Source organism: Siphateles boraxobius, unplaced genomic scaffold (assembly GCF_051911475.1).
Source record: "Siphateles boraxobius isolate OS27281-9 unplaced genomic scaffold, OSU_SipBor_1 9, whole genome shotgun sequence".
NCBI classification, from domain to species: domain Eukaryota; kingdom Metazoa; phylum Chordata; class Actinopteri; order Cypriniformes; family Leuciscidae; genus Siphateles; species Siphateles boraxobius.
The window spans coordinates 26,475,733-26,493,027 of NW_027509219.1; the positions used below are offsets into that span (position 1 = coordinate 26,475,733).

General features: G+C 36.4%; 3 protein-coding genes across 4 annotated transcripts; 2 read left to right on the forward strand and 1 right to left on the reverse strand.

Moving 5' to 3' along the window:
- Nucleotides 1-480: 480 nt before the first annotated feature.
- On the forward strand, nucleotides 481-8,105 carry acot11b (acyl-CoA thioesterase 11b). 2 transcript variants are annotated; one of them, XM_077222936.1, is made up of 16 exons: nucleotides 481-610; nucleotides 2,185-2,387; nucleotides 3,012-3,081; nucleotides 3,160-3,220; nucleotides 3,873-3,974; nucleotides 4,100-4,235; nucleotides 4,519-4,675; nucleotides 4,827-4,946; nucleotides 5,647-5,785; nucleotides 5,992-6,047; nucleotides 6,422-6,488; nucleotides 6,577-6,660; nucleotides 6,791-6,924; nucleotides 7,209-7,340; nucleotides 7,429-7,555; nucleotides 7,812-8,105. In XM_077222936.1, the coding sequence occupies exons 2-16, from the start codon at nucleotides 2,198-2,200 to the stop codon at nucleotides 7,968-7,970; spliced, it is 1,734 nt and encodes a 577-aa protein (XP_077079051.1). In that variant the 5' UTR covers nucleotides 481-610; nucleotides 2,185-2,197; the 3' UTR covers nucleotides 7,971-8,105. The 2 variants fall into 2 exon arrangements, with proteins under 2 accessions (XP_077079051.1, XP_077079052.1); XM_077222937.1 differs by having other exon boundaries at nucleotides 566-610; nucleotides 2,188-2,387.
- Nucleotides 8,106-8,407: 302 nt separating this feature from the next.
- Nucleotides 8,408-12,983, reverse strand: lrriq3 (leucine-rich repeats and IQ motif containing 3). The gene is made up of 8 exons (XM_077222938.1): nucleotides 12,879-12,983; nucleotides 12,447-12,750; nucleotides 11,321-11,644; nucleotides 11,108-11,238; nucleotides 10,807-10,939; nucleotides 10,115-10,183; nucleotides 9,908-10,028; nucleotides 8,408-9,836 (listed from the first exon to the last, which is right to left on the reverse strand). The coding sequence occupies exons 2-8, from the start codon at nucleotides 12,711-12,713 to the stop codon at nucleotides 9,202-9,204; spliced, it is 1,680 nt and encodes a 559-aa protein (XP_077079053.1). The 5' UTR covers nucleotides 12,714-12,750; nucleotides 12,879-12,983; the 3' UTR covers nucleotides 8,408-9,201.
- Nucleotides 12,984-13,140: 157 nt separating this feature from the next.
- Nucleotides 13,141-16,441, forward strand: fpgt (fucose-1-phosphate guanylyltransferase). Its single transcript, XM_077222935.1, has 4 exons — nucleotides 13,141-13,432; nucleotides 13,755-13,922; nucleotides 14,001-14,093; nucleotides 14,888-16,441. The coding sequence occupies exons 1-4, from the start codon at nucleotides 13,360-13,362 to the stop codon at nucleotides 16,300-16,302; spliced, it is 1,749 nt and encodes a 582-aa protein (XP_077079050.1). The 5' UTR covers nucleotides 13,141-13,359; the 3' UTR covers nucleotides 16,303-16,441.
- Nucleotides 16,442-17,295: the final 854 nt, after the last annotated feature.

Below are 17,295 nucleotides of genomic sequence, written 5' to 3' on the forward strand. Positions count from 1 at the left end.
AATAGATAAATAGAAAAAAATAGAAAAATAAAATAGTGGATAATATAATGTAAAATTAAACGAAAATAGCATTAAAATGTATTGTAAAATGTATTATTATGCATATTTTGAAATATAACTTCTGTTAGCCTATTTATAGCCTATATATGAACTTTACATGACTTAGCCTAATCATAATTGCACTCTTTGAAATACATTTAGATTCTTTGTAAGTAGGCTGATTACAAATATACATGTTTATATTGGCTTCGGGTCTGTTAACAAATTCTTAAATTAGCCTATTAAAACCCTGTAAGCAGATTATATTTGTTTCGTGATATATTTTTTAAAATGTGCTATTGTTAGCCTGTTATTTCACCCTAATTTCCATAAGGTCAGAGAGTTGATCTTGAGTAATGGATTCAGTCTACCTTAAAACATTTCTGGGCGTCTCTGGCGTCACTGTAACTTCATTGGGCTATGGGAACAGTAGAGCGCAGAGTGGACACTTTGTTTGACTGGGAATAAGAATGTGTTTTTATTTATCTTCATATATCTTGCAAAGATTCAGGCACCACACAGAGAACGTTTCTTTCTTCGTGCAAATGAGAGTGGTTTAACATCTATTCACGTAAGTTTGCTAATTTCCCAAGGCTATTTTGGTCCAGACGCAGTATAGACACTTGAAATGTCACAGGATAACCTGCTGTGCAAACTTTTTTACGTTTTTGACAAACGTAGGCTAATCATGTTTTTCATAAAAATCAACAGATAAATGCATGCAATTCAATTAATAATCGTGTATATATTGTTTTTTTGTCTTGAATTAGAAAAATACTTAATATGCAACAGTTTGTATAGCCTATAATAATATAGTCTATAATAATGTATTATTTAATAACTTTATGTAGTCTCCCAATAACTTTAACTCATAACAATGAAAACCATTTATGAATGAGCAAAATTATGTCGTTTGACAGCAGGTTATTGCCAGTCCAGTGTTTGTTAGAGGTCATGGCTCACTTTGTCTGACACAACAAGTGTTCCTTAGGTTAAACCGAACAGGAGTTGCGTTTTGATGCTGAATAACAGCAAACTGAATTTTTAATTGTAAAGTCCACCTGAAAACTCTATTGCGGCATATCAGCTGTAACATGTTTTGTAATTAGATGTCTCTATAATATTTGACTGTATACAGGCTTGAGTTAATTACAAACAGAAACGAGTTAAGAGTATTAATCGTTATGGCACGTAGGCCTAGTTTTTCAGACAAAAACGGCTTTGTCCTGTTTCTGATCTGGCTCCAATTCTTCTTCTTCATATTGTTTTGCTGTTATAGCCTACTTTAGTTTCAATGCGTCTTTCAATGTTTTCCCAATAATTTTAATTACTTTGTTTTTCTATTTTATTTTATAGACGTTTACACAAAACATGCATATTGTAATTTTTATATTTATACATCGAAATATACTATATATATATATATATATATATATATATATATATATAGTCTGTAAGTCTGTAAGATAGTGTTTGGCTAACTGGTGCAGGTTATTGCACCTAGAAAATAAACTGAAATTCATTGGGTAGCTACACACTGCTTGGGTGATAGAAACTTTTTTTTTTTTTTTTGATGTTTTTAAAAAAAAATCTCTTTTAATTTTGTTTGATTTAATTTACAATACAATACAATACTAATTTGTATTAATGCAGAATAATCTGTTCTTTTAGGGTCTGCAGTAATTCCAAAAGGAATTTTCTCTGATTATAAATCTGTTGCAAGTGTAGCTCTTTCAAGTAGTCTTATTTTTTTTAAACTAAATTGGAATGACTAATTCCTTTTGAACTGACTCACAATTGCTGTGACTCATGAAAATAACAAGCAAAATGGACAGGCCACAATTAGTGACTGTATAACATGCATTTGGAATCACATATGATAATATAACATATGATAATATAAAAGGTTTAAAAGAAGCATGAGCTTGTGTGATGACTTAATGTGCCTTGACCTCACCATGAATCCTTTGAAAATTACAACAGTTACCTGTCCTGATATTCAAGCAAATGTTTATACAAGAAAACTTTATATAAGAGGATGGCCTTAAAGAACTTTTGACCTTCCACCTTCCTGATATGCTTCAAGCCAGTGATATTCAATGATTTTGATTACCGCCAAATATGTAAATATATTGCTCTGTCCAGCAGAGCCCTAGTCATGGCAAGTGAGACCAGGGACCCTATGCTGCTGGCAGAGCCCATGTTCATTCTGGAGAATGGGGAGCTGTATAGGAACCCAACTGAAGTAAAGATGAGCCAGATAGTCCTTCCCTGCCATGCAAACCACTGTGGAGAACTCAGTTCTGGGCAGCTGCTCAAGTGGATGGACTCCACCGCCTGCCTGTCAGGTCTGTTTGGGGTATTCTGTTTGGAGTTGCTGTCACTGTTTAAATAAAACCATGATTGTTTTATTTTATTTTATTTTTAAAATTCAGCACACAACTGATCCCTGCCAATGATCCAGTAAAACTAGTTCTAGTACATTTTTTAAGTTGATTTAATTTCACTCTGAATCATTGCCGTCACCTCCGTTATTCATGTAAACACCCCCACACCATATGCTTGTACTAAGTGTCATTAGACATCGCAGATGGAGGAGTCTTTACAGTTTAGACTGTGATTTCCATCCTCTTACCGTGAATAAACAGAGTAACGGGCTGGTGAGAAAGTTTAATTGCAGTTGGAATGATTTTTAATCATATTTAGCTGATAAAAGGCAAAAGCATTTCTGTGGCTAACCCTTTGTAGCACTGTGAAAAGCACAGATGGTGGTTGGTAACAGCTTTACATGCTTCCCTTCATGTTGCTCAAAAAGAGTTGCGCTGGCCTGTTTGTTTTCTCTTCATTCGGAAGCACAGAACCTTATTTCTTCCTTCAGAATTACCTACTTGCGTTTCCAGAAGAACCTGCTTAAATGCTTGCTTTGGGTGTAAGCATTTAATAATCATCAATATTTGCTCTCTTGTTTCCAGCTGAAAGACATGCTGGCTGCTCCTGCATCACAGCTTCAGTGGATGACATTCACTTTGAAACAACCATAGGGTAAAAACATATACAGGAACTTACTACAAATTGAAACAACAATTTTTTACTTGATTATATGTTTTGTTGCTTCTTCAGGATTGGACAGGTTGTAAACATTACAGCCAAAGTCAACAGAGCCTTCACGTCCAGCATGGAGGTTTGTGGGATCTATACTGCTATTTAATACTCACTTAATATTCAGCAATATTATGGATTTCACCGCACTGACACAATTGGATGTGAATTGAACTGAGCTGGATGATGACATCACTTTTTTCTGCTGCTTTATAGCTAAATTGAACTAATTTCACAATGGATTAACTTTACAGAGTTATTGAACCAAACTGAATCAACTCTGAACTGATTTTAGCCAAACAATGACACTATTGTCTTTTTAGACCATAACTGAATTCTGTTTGCGTCATTGAATCATAATTTTCCTGTTTATCACTGTAAAGCTGCTTTGAAACTATTTGTGTTGTATAAAGCACTATTTAAATAATGGTGACTATTTAGCGCAAATTAGAGAGCACAAATGATTTTATTAATCAAACATCTATTGATAGTATTAACATGTAGAATTTTGGTCATTGACTAATAAACAACCAAAACACTGCATTTCACTTCTGCTCTAGCTTGTGCGCTAATCTAGTTTATACTGGAAACTTGTCATTGTGTACTTTAAATATTGCTGACTCTTATGATAAATTACTTGCAATGGTATCTGATTTGTAATTCACTTTGGACAAAAGCTTCTGCTAAATGAATAAAACCAAATGTGTGACTGATGATGTCGGTCTTTGTCACAGGTTGGTATTTCGGTGAGCTGTGAAGATCTCTTTAGTGACAGACAGTGGAAGGTCTGCCACGCTTTTGCCACCTTTGTGGCCCGTCGTACAGAAGCAGGAAAGGTAAGAAACGTCACTGAAACAAATATTTTTAGGCACACCTTTGAATCAGATCTGTGAAGATCTCGGATTTGCTCCATGTCTTGTTAGAGTTATGATTGATCAGTGCAGTGTTTGGGTTTGCACAGGTACAGCTGAAGCAGGCGATTGCACGCACGCAGGCAGAGCAGATGGAGTACAGCCTCGCAGCCGAGCGCAGGAGGATGAGACTAATCCACGCAGAGACTATTATCGACCTCCTCAGCAGCTGCTCCTCTCAGACAGGTGAGCAGAGACTCTCTCCTGGTGTGTTTGTTTACTTCCAAGACTTTGAAGAGAGGCCATGGGAAATGAGTCATGAATCAGAAGTTGTGTTCCTGATTAAAGGTGTCATTTGGTTTGTTTGGTGTCTCTTCATGAGTATTCCGCCAACATTCATTTAAGCATGTATATGTGCAGTAAACCTTCACCGTTCGCTTTCAAAGGGTCACGTGGTTTGAAGTGTGTAGAATAAATAAGAGTGGAAGATGCAATAGCTCTGATAAGTGGTGCTCTATTTCTTTGTCAGTGAGTGAGCATCTAGATTACCAGGATGCGGTGCCTGCAGAGAGAACTCGGGTAGAAAGTGTCGAGCTGGTGCTGCCGCCTCATGCCAATCACCAGGTCAGCACCTTTGGTGGACAAATCATGGCCTGGATGGAGAATGTAGCCACCATTTCTGCCAGGTGTACAGTCACTGTTCTACTACAGTTGAATCTGATGACAAAAAACTCATTCAGGATATTCTATTACATTCTATTAGAGAAAAATAATTAGAGCCTGTAGATAAATCATTGGTGTTTTGGTGCATTATACTCTGTATGCTTTTTCCTCTAGTCGTCTGTGTAATGCTCACCCAATTCTGCGGAGCATAGACATGTTCCACTTTCGTGGCCCCTCCCACATTGGAGACAGACTGGTGTTGAAGGCAATCGTAAACAATGCTTTCAAGAAAAGGTACCACTATATGAAGATAAAAATTGTGCTGACCACTGAGGCGAATACCCCAAACATTCAAAAGTTTGGTGTTAATAGGATTTTTTTGGAAGTTAGTTCACCCAAAAATAACAATTCTGTCATTAATTACTCACCCTCATGTCGTCCCAGTCCTGTAAGACATTTGTTCATTTTCTGAACACAAATGAAGGTCTTATTATTGAAATCTGAGAGCTTTCTGTCCCTTAATTGATAGCCTACACAACTACCACTTTCAAGCCGCAGATAGGTAGTAAACACAACATTAAAGTGATCCATGTGACTCCAGTGGTTTAACCTCAATTTTATAAAGTGACACAAGTGTTTTTTGTGTGGAAAAAAAACAACTGAATTTGCCACTCTATGGGTCTATTTACAAAATATTGATCTCCAACATCAACGCATGCGTCGTGGTGCTCTCGTGATGATGCTGAAAACTTGCCATCACAGGAATAAATTACATTTTAAAATATATTAAAATAGAAAACAGCTATTATTATTATATTGTGTAGTATTATATTTATTTTATTTTATTAAAAACAGTTTAAAAAAACTATAAGATATTTTATAGTATCATACAATAAAAGCTATGGCCCAGTATCACTTGAATCCATGAATCATCCATGAATCAAGAAGCCTGATTTATCCTTGCACAACTGTTATGTTGTGTTTGCTATTCCAGTATGGAGGTGGGAGTGTGTGCAGAGGCCTATCAGGGTGGAGAACCCCTGCGACACATCAACACTGCCTTCATGAACTTTGAGGTCTTGGACAATGACAGGAAGCCATGCACTTTGCCAAGGATACGGCCTGAGCCTGTGGTGAGCGCTGTAACATTCTTATAATCCCTCACATGGTGGATAAGTTAAACTTGTTGACAGAGGAGTTTGTTGGATGGGTTCAAGAGAGTGAAACAGAATCAGTGCTGTATATAGTGCTTCCTTGACATGAAAACATGCCGTTTTTTAAACCGTATCTTATTATATTTTAGATTAGAAATCATAATCTTCTCATCCTGTCTTTTTAGGATGGTAAGAGGCGCTTTCAGGAAGCAATAGCCAGAAAGAAAATCCGCCTCGACAGGTAGGATCCTGTAGATTGTCTCTTTTATAACAGGTTTGGCTGGTTTCACAGACAAGGCTTCAAACTAGTCCCAGACTAAAATGCATGTTTGAGCTGTCTTAACTGAAAAAACTTGCTCTGTCATATCTTAAAATATGTCATTGCCATTGCCATCTCAAGATAAAAATTTTTTTCTTCACATTTATAAACGCTACTTAAGCCTGGCTTAATCTAAGCCTGTGAAACCAGGCCGTTATGTCATATTTTTATGATCATATGCTATTTATAAGCTCTGGCTGTATGTCATATTCAAAGTTTACTTTACAGAAATAAAACTTCCTGCATGGCAGACCAGCATGTGACACTAATCACATGAGTATGCTCTCCTCTTACAGGAAGTACATAATATCCTGCAAGCAAAGTGAGGTTCCACTCTCAGTTCCCTGGGACCCAAGTAACCAGGTATATTAACCTGTTCTAAGAGCTAAACATGTCATGGATATACTCAAAATACTTTACTGAAACACGTGACTTTTCCATATCTTGCCAGATGTACCTCAGTTACAATAATGTTTCAGCACTGAAAATGTTAGCTGCCCGGACCAACTGGGTCTTGACATCAGAGAAAAACAAGGTGGATAATCTTTGTAAACCCTATTTTTAAAGTTTTCATTTTGTCCTTTTGAGATTACATGGGTGACTTGATCGGTCAAAAATACTGTAGAGGCTTGAGAGAAATTTATGAGCTGAAACGTTGTGCCCAGGTGAGCTTATACACGCTGGAGGAGAACCAGATTTTGTGCTTTAAGGTGGAGACCCATGTGGCCATGGCAGCCGAGCAGGTGTTTCTGTTACTGTCTGATCTAAGGCGAAGGAAGGCATGGGACCACCACTACCAGTATGTCAAATGTATTTTGCTGCATCAAAATGACTGTGAGGAATCCTATGAGAATGGCTCATTAACATAACATTTCAATTATTTGCAATTACTACATCTCACTATATTATTCATCTTCCCAAATAAACAATATGACCAAAATGTTGAATTATATGTACTATATTGCAACAACTGAATTTTCTTTCAGGTCATCTTGTAGATAAAGCTAAATTATCAGCCAGTTTCAAATTACTTAACGTAGAACTAATATTATAACTGAACATAATAAATATGCTCTGATACAGAGAGTGTGAAGTGATAACCGACCCACATGAAGACGACACCATCTACCGTGTTGTCACCCCCTCTGTGACTAAAGGAGGCAAAGTCCAGGAATTCATCCTCCTGGCCTCTAGGAGGCGCCCTTGTGATTCTGGGTAAACCTCTAACTCCTAAAGAATGAATTTTGTTTTGCCTTTCCAAAGGACAATATAACATAAGTTATTATATCTTTGTCCTTTTCAGAGATCCTTACTTGATTGCCTTGCGTTCTGTTACCCTGCCTGCGTACCCTCCTACTGAAGACTACAACAGAGGAGAGGTGCTCTGTGCTGGGTTCAGTATCTGGGAAGAGGAAAGCGCTTTCACAAAGGTAATAAATACACAGAAAACCTAATGGACACTTATACTGAATGGCTGAATGAGTCCAAGTTCAAGAATGAACACAGCTTTATACATAACAATCTCTTTAACTGAAATAATATGCGTGTACGTTAGCCAATAACACCATTTATTATAACTCATGTTTAGAAACTGCTTAGAGTGGTTCCTGATTCTGCCACATAGGTGTTAAAGTACTAAAGGTTAAGTGTGTCTGGCTTACATGCTTATGTATGCATTTTTCTCAGATTTCTTACTACAACCAGGCCACTCCTGGCGTGCTGCCCTATATCTCCACTGACATCGCTGGGCTTTCTTCCAGCTTCTACAGCACATTTGCCTCATGTAGCGCTTTCCTGGAGGGGAATAAAGACAGCCTGGCTTCTCTGCCCACCTCCACCCTGTGACAAAACTCAGGGAGAAGTTCAAGTCGACATTCTGTGCTATTCAGTAATTGATTTTGTTTCTGGAAAAAAAATGGTTTGGGTCAAGACTTCACTGTAGAATTGGGATGGCATAGACTTTCACATCTGAGTTAAGTATAAAAGATCATGAACTGTTTGGTACATAAAACACTTTTTCTGTATGAATTCAGAAAAAGTTATTTGCATAGTTTTCATGATCCTTTTTCTGTTAAAACACCAGATCGTAAATATAGTACACATTATTTTATAATGTAGACATGATGAATATTATTATTATTATTTAAAGAACAGTTTTTTTAATATATATATATATATATTCACCTTCTTGACTATAAGCTAGAATTCAGGGTTATGTGCAATCATGTACAAATCTCTACAGATGCCTTTATCAGAAGACTAAGTATATTGCACTGTTGTCCTTCTCAATGACTTTATTACTCAAAATAACATGAATAACCTTCAAATAGGTGACAAGGTTGGTATGAGGTACTTCCTGTAACAAGTTCAGTCTAGATCAAGTTTGCATAGATTTTCAGTCTAGTGATTTACAAATGTTAGATTCTATACCTTTTTATGTTAGGCCAGAACAATGCATTGAATTTCACTTTCCTGATTTGTTGGACTAAGTGAAGACATGGGATACACATTTTTATATTGTTTTCATTAATACTATTACATGTAGCAATTTAGTGCAGTACATCTTTATTCGTTCTTAAGCAAAATTGGTTTTGGCATTAAAAGATGATTTAAAGATCCTCGTGTTATACTATGAAAAATTGCAATGATTTGACTTGCTTCTTGCTTCTGTTCTCCAGCTAAAACATGCCATTCAGTTCATCTTTCTTAAGTGCTATTTTAATGAGTGTAATGATGACTCAGTGTGGAATTATTTGTTATGTAAAGTTATACTGTGGCTTTGATACTAGTTACTCTTGACCTGTGACTGGCGGACGGGGGTGGTTGTGTATTAGGAGTTTATTTTTGGATCCCTGTTATGTAATTTTTTGGATTTTAAAAAGAGGAGCATATCCCATTATCTATAATTTATATAACCTTTGCAGACATCTTCAGGTGAGTACTATAATATATGATACTATTCTATACTATAGTAGCCTATAGTAAATCTGCTTTTGAATCTACACAAGGGGTTCAAACTAACACATTCAAATGTCATGTTCCATGTTAAACTGTTTTATTAATAGGATTCATGCATCTATTGCTGGTTAGCACGTTTCCATGTGTTATATCGGAGTACAGCCCTCGTTAGAGAGATGTGCTGTTGGCTGAACCTGCAAACCATCTTCTGCTCCTGGATCCTCCTCCTTTTCTCTTCCAGAAACTGGGCATGTTTCTGACGTGCATGATGGACGTCCCGTTCCAGCTTGGCTCTCTGTAAAATTAGAGTTTTCTCCATTTCAGCCATTTCACGCTCCTGACGCAGACGAACGTCTGTCTTCCAAGCCTCCATGAAGTCGTATCTGCGGCCTTTGGCCACTTCACGGTCAACGTGGTGCTCTGTTACCTTCTCTGCAAGATGTTTCTGTATTCTGGCCTCGTCAAATGTTTGATGGGCTCTTTCAATTACTTTAAAGGGGTTGAGGCTGATGTTGTCATGGCAACGACCAATCAGCCGCTTCCCTGAAGTAATGGCAGGTGAGTGAGGCTGTAGACCAGATCTCTGAGTGTGAAAATGGCTGAAAGCCTCACGGATGTCCTGTCCCGCAGCTTTACGTGACCACAACATGTCACTAAGTGGCTCACTCTGGTGGACCAAAGCCTTCAGTCCCAAAATATTAAAGGTTCCTTCCTCAATTTCTTCATTACAGAGGTCACCATTCACATTCGTATCTGGACATGCAAAACAGGCTATTGGTGAATAAAATTTAAGAAAGCTATTTAAAGCGTAAACTCTGTTGTACCTTGGTCGAATGTGCTTATTTGGACTTCAGATTTCAGACTTCTGCATTTAGGGCTGTTGTACGGTACTATCATGCCTTGTTGACCATCAAATGATTCAGCATTTGTAGCTTCCTCAAAAACCTGTGTAAAAGTGACCAATGCATGATTACTAAACAGTATACTTTTAGATATAGTGTTAAGTGTTAATACTTATACTGTCACATTACCTCTGGGCAGAGAGTTTGCATCAGCTTATTAAGGTTTACGTGAAGCCTTTTGATATTCTTTTCCTTTGGCTGACAAACATTACTACATGTTAGAATACAGCACCGAGTTACAAAGCACACATTTTTAACTAATTAACAATATGCAGTATATGTGATACTATTCAAAAGTTTGGGGTCAGTAAGTTTTTTTTTTTTTTTTTTAAAGAAAGGAATAATTTTATTAATCAAATAAATTGACCAAAAGTGACAGTGAGTACATTTATACTATTACAAAATATTTCCATTTCAAATTCTTGCTTTTTTTTTACTTTCAATTCATCAAAAAATATTGCAAATATTTTTTTTTCATGTTTTCCACGAAAATGTTAAGCAGAACAACTGGTTTCACCATTGATAATAATAATAATTATTTCTTGAGCAGCAAATCAGCATATTAGAATGATTTCTGAAGGATCATGTGACACTGAAGATTGGATTAATGGTGCTAAAAATTCAGCATTGCCATCACAGGAATAAATTCAAATATATTCAAAGGGAAAATAGCTATTTTAAATAGTTCTAATATTTCACAATATTGCTGTTTTAACTGTTTTGTTTTTTAATCAAATATATTATCAAATATAACATTAAAAGAATCTTACCGACCCTACATTTTTAAATGGTTGAGTACATCAGTCAAATATTATACATACTAGCTCATGGTAGTCATCTGTGTCCTCCATGGTTTTCTGAGACTGAGATGGTTGCTGCTCACTTTCTGCCCTCACAGGTGAGGTGGAAATGAATGGTTTCCCAGGCGCTGTGTGTTTCTTTGTACTGCAAAGTCTGACAATGCAGAATTCTTCTTAAAACCAACTTCTATAGACCCGCTGAACAAATATCCCAAATAACATCTCTACTGGTAGGTAATTGCTCTGTACATTTTAGTAAAGCATAAAATATTGCTTAGCAAATGTCAAGATATCAAAAAACTCTGCAACATAACATATTTACCCAAGACTTTTTCTAATTAAATAGCCTCGGATCCAGCGCTGTACAATAAGCGTAGGAGAATAAAAGGCCTGAATCCTGTTTATTTCAGCTATTATCTTATAAACAGCTTTCATCTCTGTCTCAAATGAATCCTGAAGAAAAATAAAACATCAAAATATGATTTGGACACAGCAGTAAACACAGCAAACAAAGAAGAAAATAATGAGCACTAACCGACTTTGTAGACGGGTACAGACTGACACAAAAGTGTTGCTTCATTGCTTTGAAATGTAAGGGAAGGGACCAGTTTTGGATGATTTCCTCGTCAGAGATAACAAAGTTGTCCAAGGCCTTCAGTGACCATATGTTGTTGACCAGACAGTGCCTGTAGTTCTTCTTTAAACTGAGTGGGGTGTCATAGAGAGTTAAAGCAGTCAGGTTTAAACAGCCCGAGAGGCCTTTAATATTGTCCCAGGCTGACATGTTGTTGTCGTGCAGATATAGAAGTTGTAATTCTTTCAGATGACTCCAACATGAAGCATCAGGGAGCTGAACGATCTGAGCAAAAAGATGATTATTAGTGATTTGTTCTCCTTAAAGGGATAGTTCGGCCAAAAATGAAAATTCTGACATTTGTTACGCACCCTCATGTCGTTCCAAACCACATTCGCTCATCTTCGAAACACAAATGAATATCTTTTTTATGAAATCAGAGAGATTTCTGTCCCTCCATTGACAGTTACGCAACCACCACTTTGACGCTTCAAAAAGTTCATAAAGAGATCGTAAAACTAATCCTTATGAATTGAGCAGTTTAGTCCAAATTTTCCGAAGAGACTTGATCGCTTTATATGATGAACAGATTTAATTTGGTCTTTTATTCACATCTCACAATCAACTTCACATATGTTCACATAAACATCAACACACATCAGTTGTGGTAAACGGAAGCTCAAGCATGTTCGCTTGACGTGCGAGAACCAATGAGGGTCATTCTTGTGTTACGCAGCACGTTTGAGCTTCCTCAAGAGGTTTGTTCTCACGCATCAAGCAGGTTCGGTTAAGCTTCTGTTTATGTTCACTGATCAATGTGTGAATAAAGGCCTCAATTAAATCTGTTCATCATATAAAGTCAAAAAATTTGGACTAAACCGCTCAGTTCATATGGATTAGTTTTATGAACTTTTTGAAGCGTCAAAATGTCAGGTGTGTTCCAAAGATGAACGAAAGTTGTAAGGGTTTGGAACGAAATGAGAGTGAGTAACAGAATTTTAATAACAGAATTTTTAGTTTTGGTTGAACTATCCCTTTTAAAAAAAGTGAATCAAATATTCAGAGTTCAATTAAATGAAGTAAATACCTGATTGCCTTTTAAATCTAACTTCACCAAGTGAGTGCATGCCATCAGAGGTTCGATCCTGGTCAGAAAGTTGTCAGCCAAGATGCAAATCCTCATTGCTCTGCAAGATCCAATATGATCCAGACTCTTTAAAAGCAAACTGCTTAATCTGACCATCATAATGTCCTCCGGGTCTTTCTCACCCTCTGATGTCCAGTAGCCATGATCCAGTATCAGAGACTGGGAGCAGTTTAACAAATAGGCCCAGTGTGCTTTCAGTGAATTCATTTTTACATCTTTTTGAAAATCATATATTTTCCATTTTCTAAAGGAAACATCCAGAATTAGGCCTATTGTCAACACTGCATGATGACAGTACTATTCCAAATACATAATATGCTTTACTGAAATTAAACTGTTCAAATCTCAATCTGCTGTTGAGTTTGTTCTTACCATGGTTGTGAGCTGGCTCTCAATTGTACTCTTTTGTTGGCTGAATGAAAGCAAGATAAAAGTTGCTATGACAACAATGGTTGGAAATACAAAAATCTTCTCCAAACATTTTCTTGCAAACCACTTACACTACATTACAAATAAAACACAAAGAATATTAATTTTATGTCGGGACGTTAAATATTTTATTAATTCAGTTTAACGTAAATGATTTTGATGAAGAGAGCGATAAAAAAAAACACACAGACGTCAGAGTTCGTTTGTCACATGATAGGAACCCGGAAGTGCATACGTAAACACAAGTTTAAGTGAGATTCTCTGACTTTTCAAAACGGCAATTAAGTCGTTATTTTTCGCATATGTTTCCCTACATCTGTTATCAGTGATTGTCGGTTTGATTTATATTTGTCGTTGGTTGAAAGTTTAGTAATATTTTGTAGTTATATAGACAGATAAGTTAGTGGATTTGATTGGTCTCACAATGGCAGAACGTGGAAACGTTCATCTGCAAAAATCCACCAAAGAGAAAATAAAAAAATTCAACCAGTTGAGAGGTAAAGTTTACATTATATCTTCAAACTGATTTTTCTATAGAATTTAAAGCTGTTTGACTTGTGTTGTACATTTATGGTACCATGGTACAGTGGTGGTATGGTATATAAGATATGGCTACTGAGTGATTGCCTTATTCGTATACTATGGTATTTACATGGTATTCTTTACAATCCCTTGGAATACCATGATGGCATGTGATACATGTCCAAATAAACATGGTAATACTGTGGTAATTTTTTGTTTCTGATAATATTGACAGTTGTCTGCAGCTAATGAGGGCTTCTTTGACAAGAGTAAAAGTTATTAATTTTCTGTCCACAGGTAAAGAAGTTCAGACTAATGAATTCTGGGATCTGGTGGTCATTACTGCCGTGGATGAGAACCAGAGGTCTGCTTATGAAATTCAGATCACTGAGAAAAAGGAAAGGAAAGAACTGCCCCTTGGCATCAGTTATCATGTGTTTGCAGATCCTCCAGGATGCAAGATTGGTGCGATATATAAAAACTTTTTTTTAAATTGTATTTCAAGCACATTGTTAAGAACCGTTTCATCATCTGTCCATACAGGTAATGGTGGGTCCACATTACATTCACTGCAGTTTCTTCATGATAAATATGGCAAGTCATTGTCTGGATTTAAAGTCATCCTAATTCATGCAGGTACTATATTAATTTTTTTTAATTATCATCCCTCATTCCTGAATTTTGTTCATTGTTAATGAGCCTTACACTTCCGTTCAAAGGTTTTGGGTCAGTAAGAGTTTTTTTTTTTTTTTAAGTTTCTTATACTCAAGAAAGCTACATTTATTTGATTAAATGAACAGTAATGTTGTGAAACATTATTACAATTTAAAAAAAAAAATTGTAAAAATTGATTTGATTCCTGTGATGGAATTATCAGTATCATGACTCCAGTCTTCAGTCCCACATGATCCTCAGAAATCATTCTAATATACCGATTTTGCTGCTAAATAAATGTTTCTTATAATTATTATCTAAATTTGTAAACAGTTGCTGCTTAATATTATTGTGGAAAACATGATCCTTTTTTCAGGATTCTTAGTTCAGAAGAACAGAATTTATTTAAAATGGTAAATGTTTGTAACTTTATAAATGCCTTTGCTGTCATATCAATTTAATTCATCCTTGCTGAATAAAAGCATTAATTAAAAAACATATCTTACTAATCCTAAACTTTTGAATGGTAGTGTTTGGAAAGGATAATGTACAGTAGGTGTTAGGGCAAAATAAACTCCAAAATGAAACTGAGGGGTCTTGTAGATTATCCTAAAAATGGGTTATTCTGTGTCACATCTGTGATAATGACTGGCTGACTGTACATTATCTTGCTTTACACATCGTCTTATTTAATAAATAAATAAATTGACATAAAATATCATTTTGAATAATTGTGTTATGTACTTGCCTATCTATTCATTTTGTTATGTATGCAGGAGGATTCAGTCAACGTTTACCCAATGCCAGTGCCCTGGGTAAAATATTCACAGCTTTACCCCTGGGAAAGCCTTTATATCAGATGCTGGAGCTTAAACTTGCAATGTATGTGGATTTCCCTTCACACATGAAGCCAGGAATTCTGGTTACCTGTGCTGATGATATAGAGCTCTATAGTGTTCCTGAACAAGAAAACGTTGTGTTTGATAAGTCAGGTTTTACTGCCTTAGCGCATCCCTCCCCTCTCTCTGTTGGGACCACACATGGAGTTTTTGTTCTAGAACCAGCAGAGATGCCCAGTATCTGTGACATGGAATATAGAAATTCCTCTCAATTTTTGCATAAGCCAAACATCGAAAAGATGCGCATATGCAACGCAGTATGCAAGCGGGAAGGAGAGGAGTTTGTTTACACCGACAGCACTTATTATGTTGATTACGGGACTGCTATGACACTGCTGACCTTGTTAAGTGAAATCAGCCCTCTCACATGTGAAATCGATGCTTATGGGGACTTTCTTCAAGCTCTGGGACGAAAAGCTACTGTGGATTACACAGAAAACACAGCCAACGTCTCAAAGAAGGAAAAAGGTCTCGTTGAGATTCGCAGAAAGATTTTCCGTCGTCTCAAAGGCACAGCACTTAACGTCATCCTGCTCAACAACTCCAAGTTCTATCATGTCGGCACCACAGAGGAATACTTGTTCCACTTTACCGCTGACCCCTGTCTCAGAGATGAACTTGGCCTTCTCTCTGCCACTTTCAGTGTGTGTGACTTGGAGCCATTAGAGAAAACTAGAGCTTGCGTGATGCATAGCATCCTGCATCCCACTGTGACCGTATCCCAGGGCAGTGTCGTGGAATACTCCAGACTGGATACTAAGGTTAAAGTGGGTACTAGATCCATCATCAGCGGATGCTGGATCGGCACGGATATAACGGTGCCAAGTGACACTTTCATGCACTCTTTGTCTGTAAACCTGGATGGTAAAGCAGGTTTTGTGACTGTGTTTTTTGGTATTCAAGATGATCTAAAGAGAAATGTATCCAGCCCTGCTGATATGAAAGCTCTGAGTTTGCGTAAGGTTAATCTGGATGATTGTGTTAGACTCTGGGGCTTGTGTCTCGAACGGATCAGGTTCTCAGGAGACACATCCATGTGCAGTTTGTGGAACGCCTGCCTTTTCCCATTGTGTTCCGATTTAAAGGGTTCATTTGTGATGTCACTGAGGATGGTAAAGGCATTGGAGAGTGGAACCAAATTCACTCTTCCAAATAATACCACACTAACCTCTTTACAGGAAACTCTACAGAACAAGAACCTGGAGGAAATGCTGAAATTTAGGAAAGAACTTTATGAAGACATTCTCAGGGTGAATTTAAGAAATTCTGTTACCACTAATTTCATTGCATAAACTGCCCATGCCCAACAGAGGCAAAGCGCAGTAAGTACTGAGAAAAAATGGCTTCATATTTGTTTTACTGAATTTTTAATTGATTCGATATCTGTTTTCTCTAAATATGAACCTTTTTTATTAAATTTGTGTTGGCTCATTTTAGTGTTCAGAGTTATTGCTTCTACTATGCTTTACATTTTCTACTTACTTTGAGCATCTTCACCACACACAAATCAAGGCATTATGAAGGCCAAATTATATCAGGTGCGTAATCACAAAAGATAAAAGGAGGAAAAGCCCTCACACTTTCCAGAGAGTAAAAAATCCTATGCAATCATCATTTAAAGTTGCCCATTTTAAATATGTGTTATGCTATATTTTAAATGTATGCATCTGAAACACTACCTTTCAAAGGTTTAGGGTCAAGAATACAATAAAAACAGTAATATTTGGAAATATTGTTACAATTTAAATAACTGTTTTCTATTTGAATATATTAAAACATTTAATTAATTCCTCTGATTATAATAAAGCAGAATTTTTAGCAGCCAGGCTTCAGTGTCACATGATCCTTTAATTTAGTGCCCAAGAAACATTTATTATTATCAATGTTGAAAACAGTTGTGCTGCTTTAAAAAATTATCTTTTTTTCAGAATTCTCTGATGAATTTCTAAAGAAATTATTTTTATTTATTTGAAATGGAAAACATTATACATATTTTTACTGTCACTTATTTTTAGCAATTTAATGCATCCTTGTGGAGTAAAAGTCTGAGATCTTCTGAAAATCTCACTGACTCGTGTATTTTCTTTACAGAACATGACATTATCTAGTTTTGTCGGATCTAAGTTTAGAAAGATAGATATAATATAGAAAAGGAAAGATGTAGATAAAGATATAGATGAGATATATAGATATAAGAACATATAGATGAGTCTTGATGCAGCTGTTGTCTGAAGAGAGTAATCGGCCATGACTTCACCCTGTTATAGGTACAGAACAGATCCTCA

Coding starts and splice junctions, on each gene's coding strand:
- acot11b (XM_077222936.1), top strand. CDS start 2,198: ATGGCAAGTGAGACCAGGGACCCTATGCTGCTGGCAGAGCCCATGTTC. Junction 3,082..3,159: donor CACTTTGAAACAACCATAGG/GTAAAAACATAT, acceptor TTGCTTCTTCAG/GATTGGACAGGTTGTAAACA. Junction 5,786..5,991: donor GGATACGGCCTGAGCCTGTG/GTGAGCGCTGTA, acceptor CTGTCTTTTTAG/GATGGTAAGAGGCGCTTTCA.
- lrriq3 (XM_077222938.1), bottom strand. CDS start 12,713: ATGAATTCACTGAAAGCACACTGGGCCTATTTGTTAAACTGCTCCCAG. Junction 11,239..11,320: donor TGTACCCGTCTACAAAGTCG/GTTAGTGCTCAT, acceptor ATTTTTCTTCAG/GATTCATTTGAGACAGAGAT. Junction 9,837..9,907: donor AATAAGCACATTCGACCAAG/GTACAACAGAGT, acceptor TTGCATGTCCAG/ATACGAATGTGAATGGTGAC.
- fpgt (XM_077222935.1), top strand. CDS start 13,360: ATGGCAGAACGTGGAAACGTTCATCTGCAAAAATCCACCAAAGAGAAA. Junction 13,433..13,754: donor AAAATTCAACCAGTTGAGAG/GTAAAGTTTACA, acceptor TTCTGTCCACAG/GTAAAGAAGTTCAGACTAAT. Junction 14,094..14,887: donor AGTCATCCTAATTCATGCAG/GTACTATATTAA, acceptor TTATGTATGCAG/GAGGATTCAGTCAACGTTTA.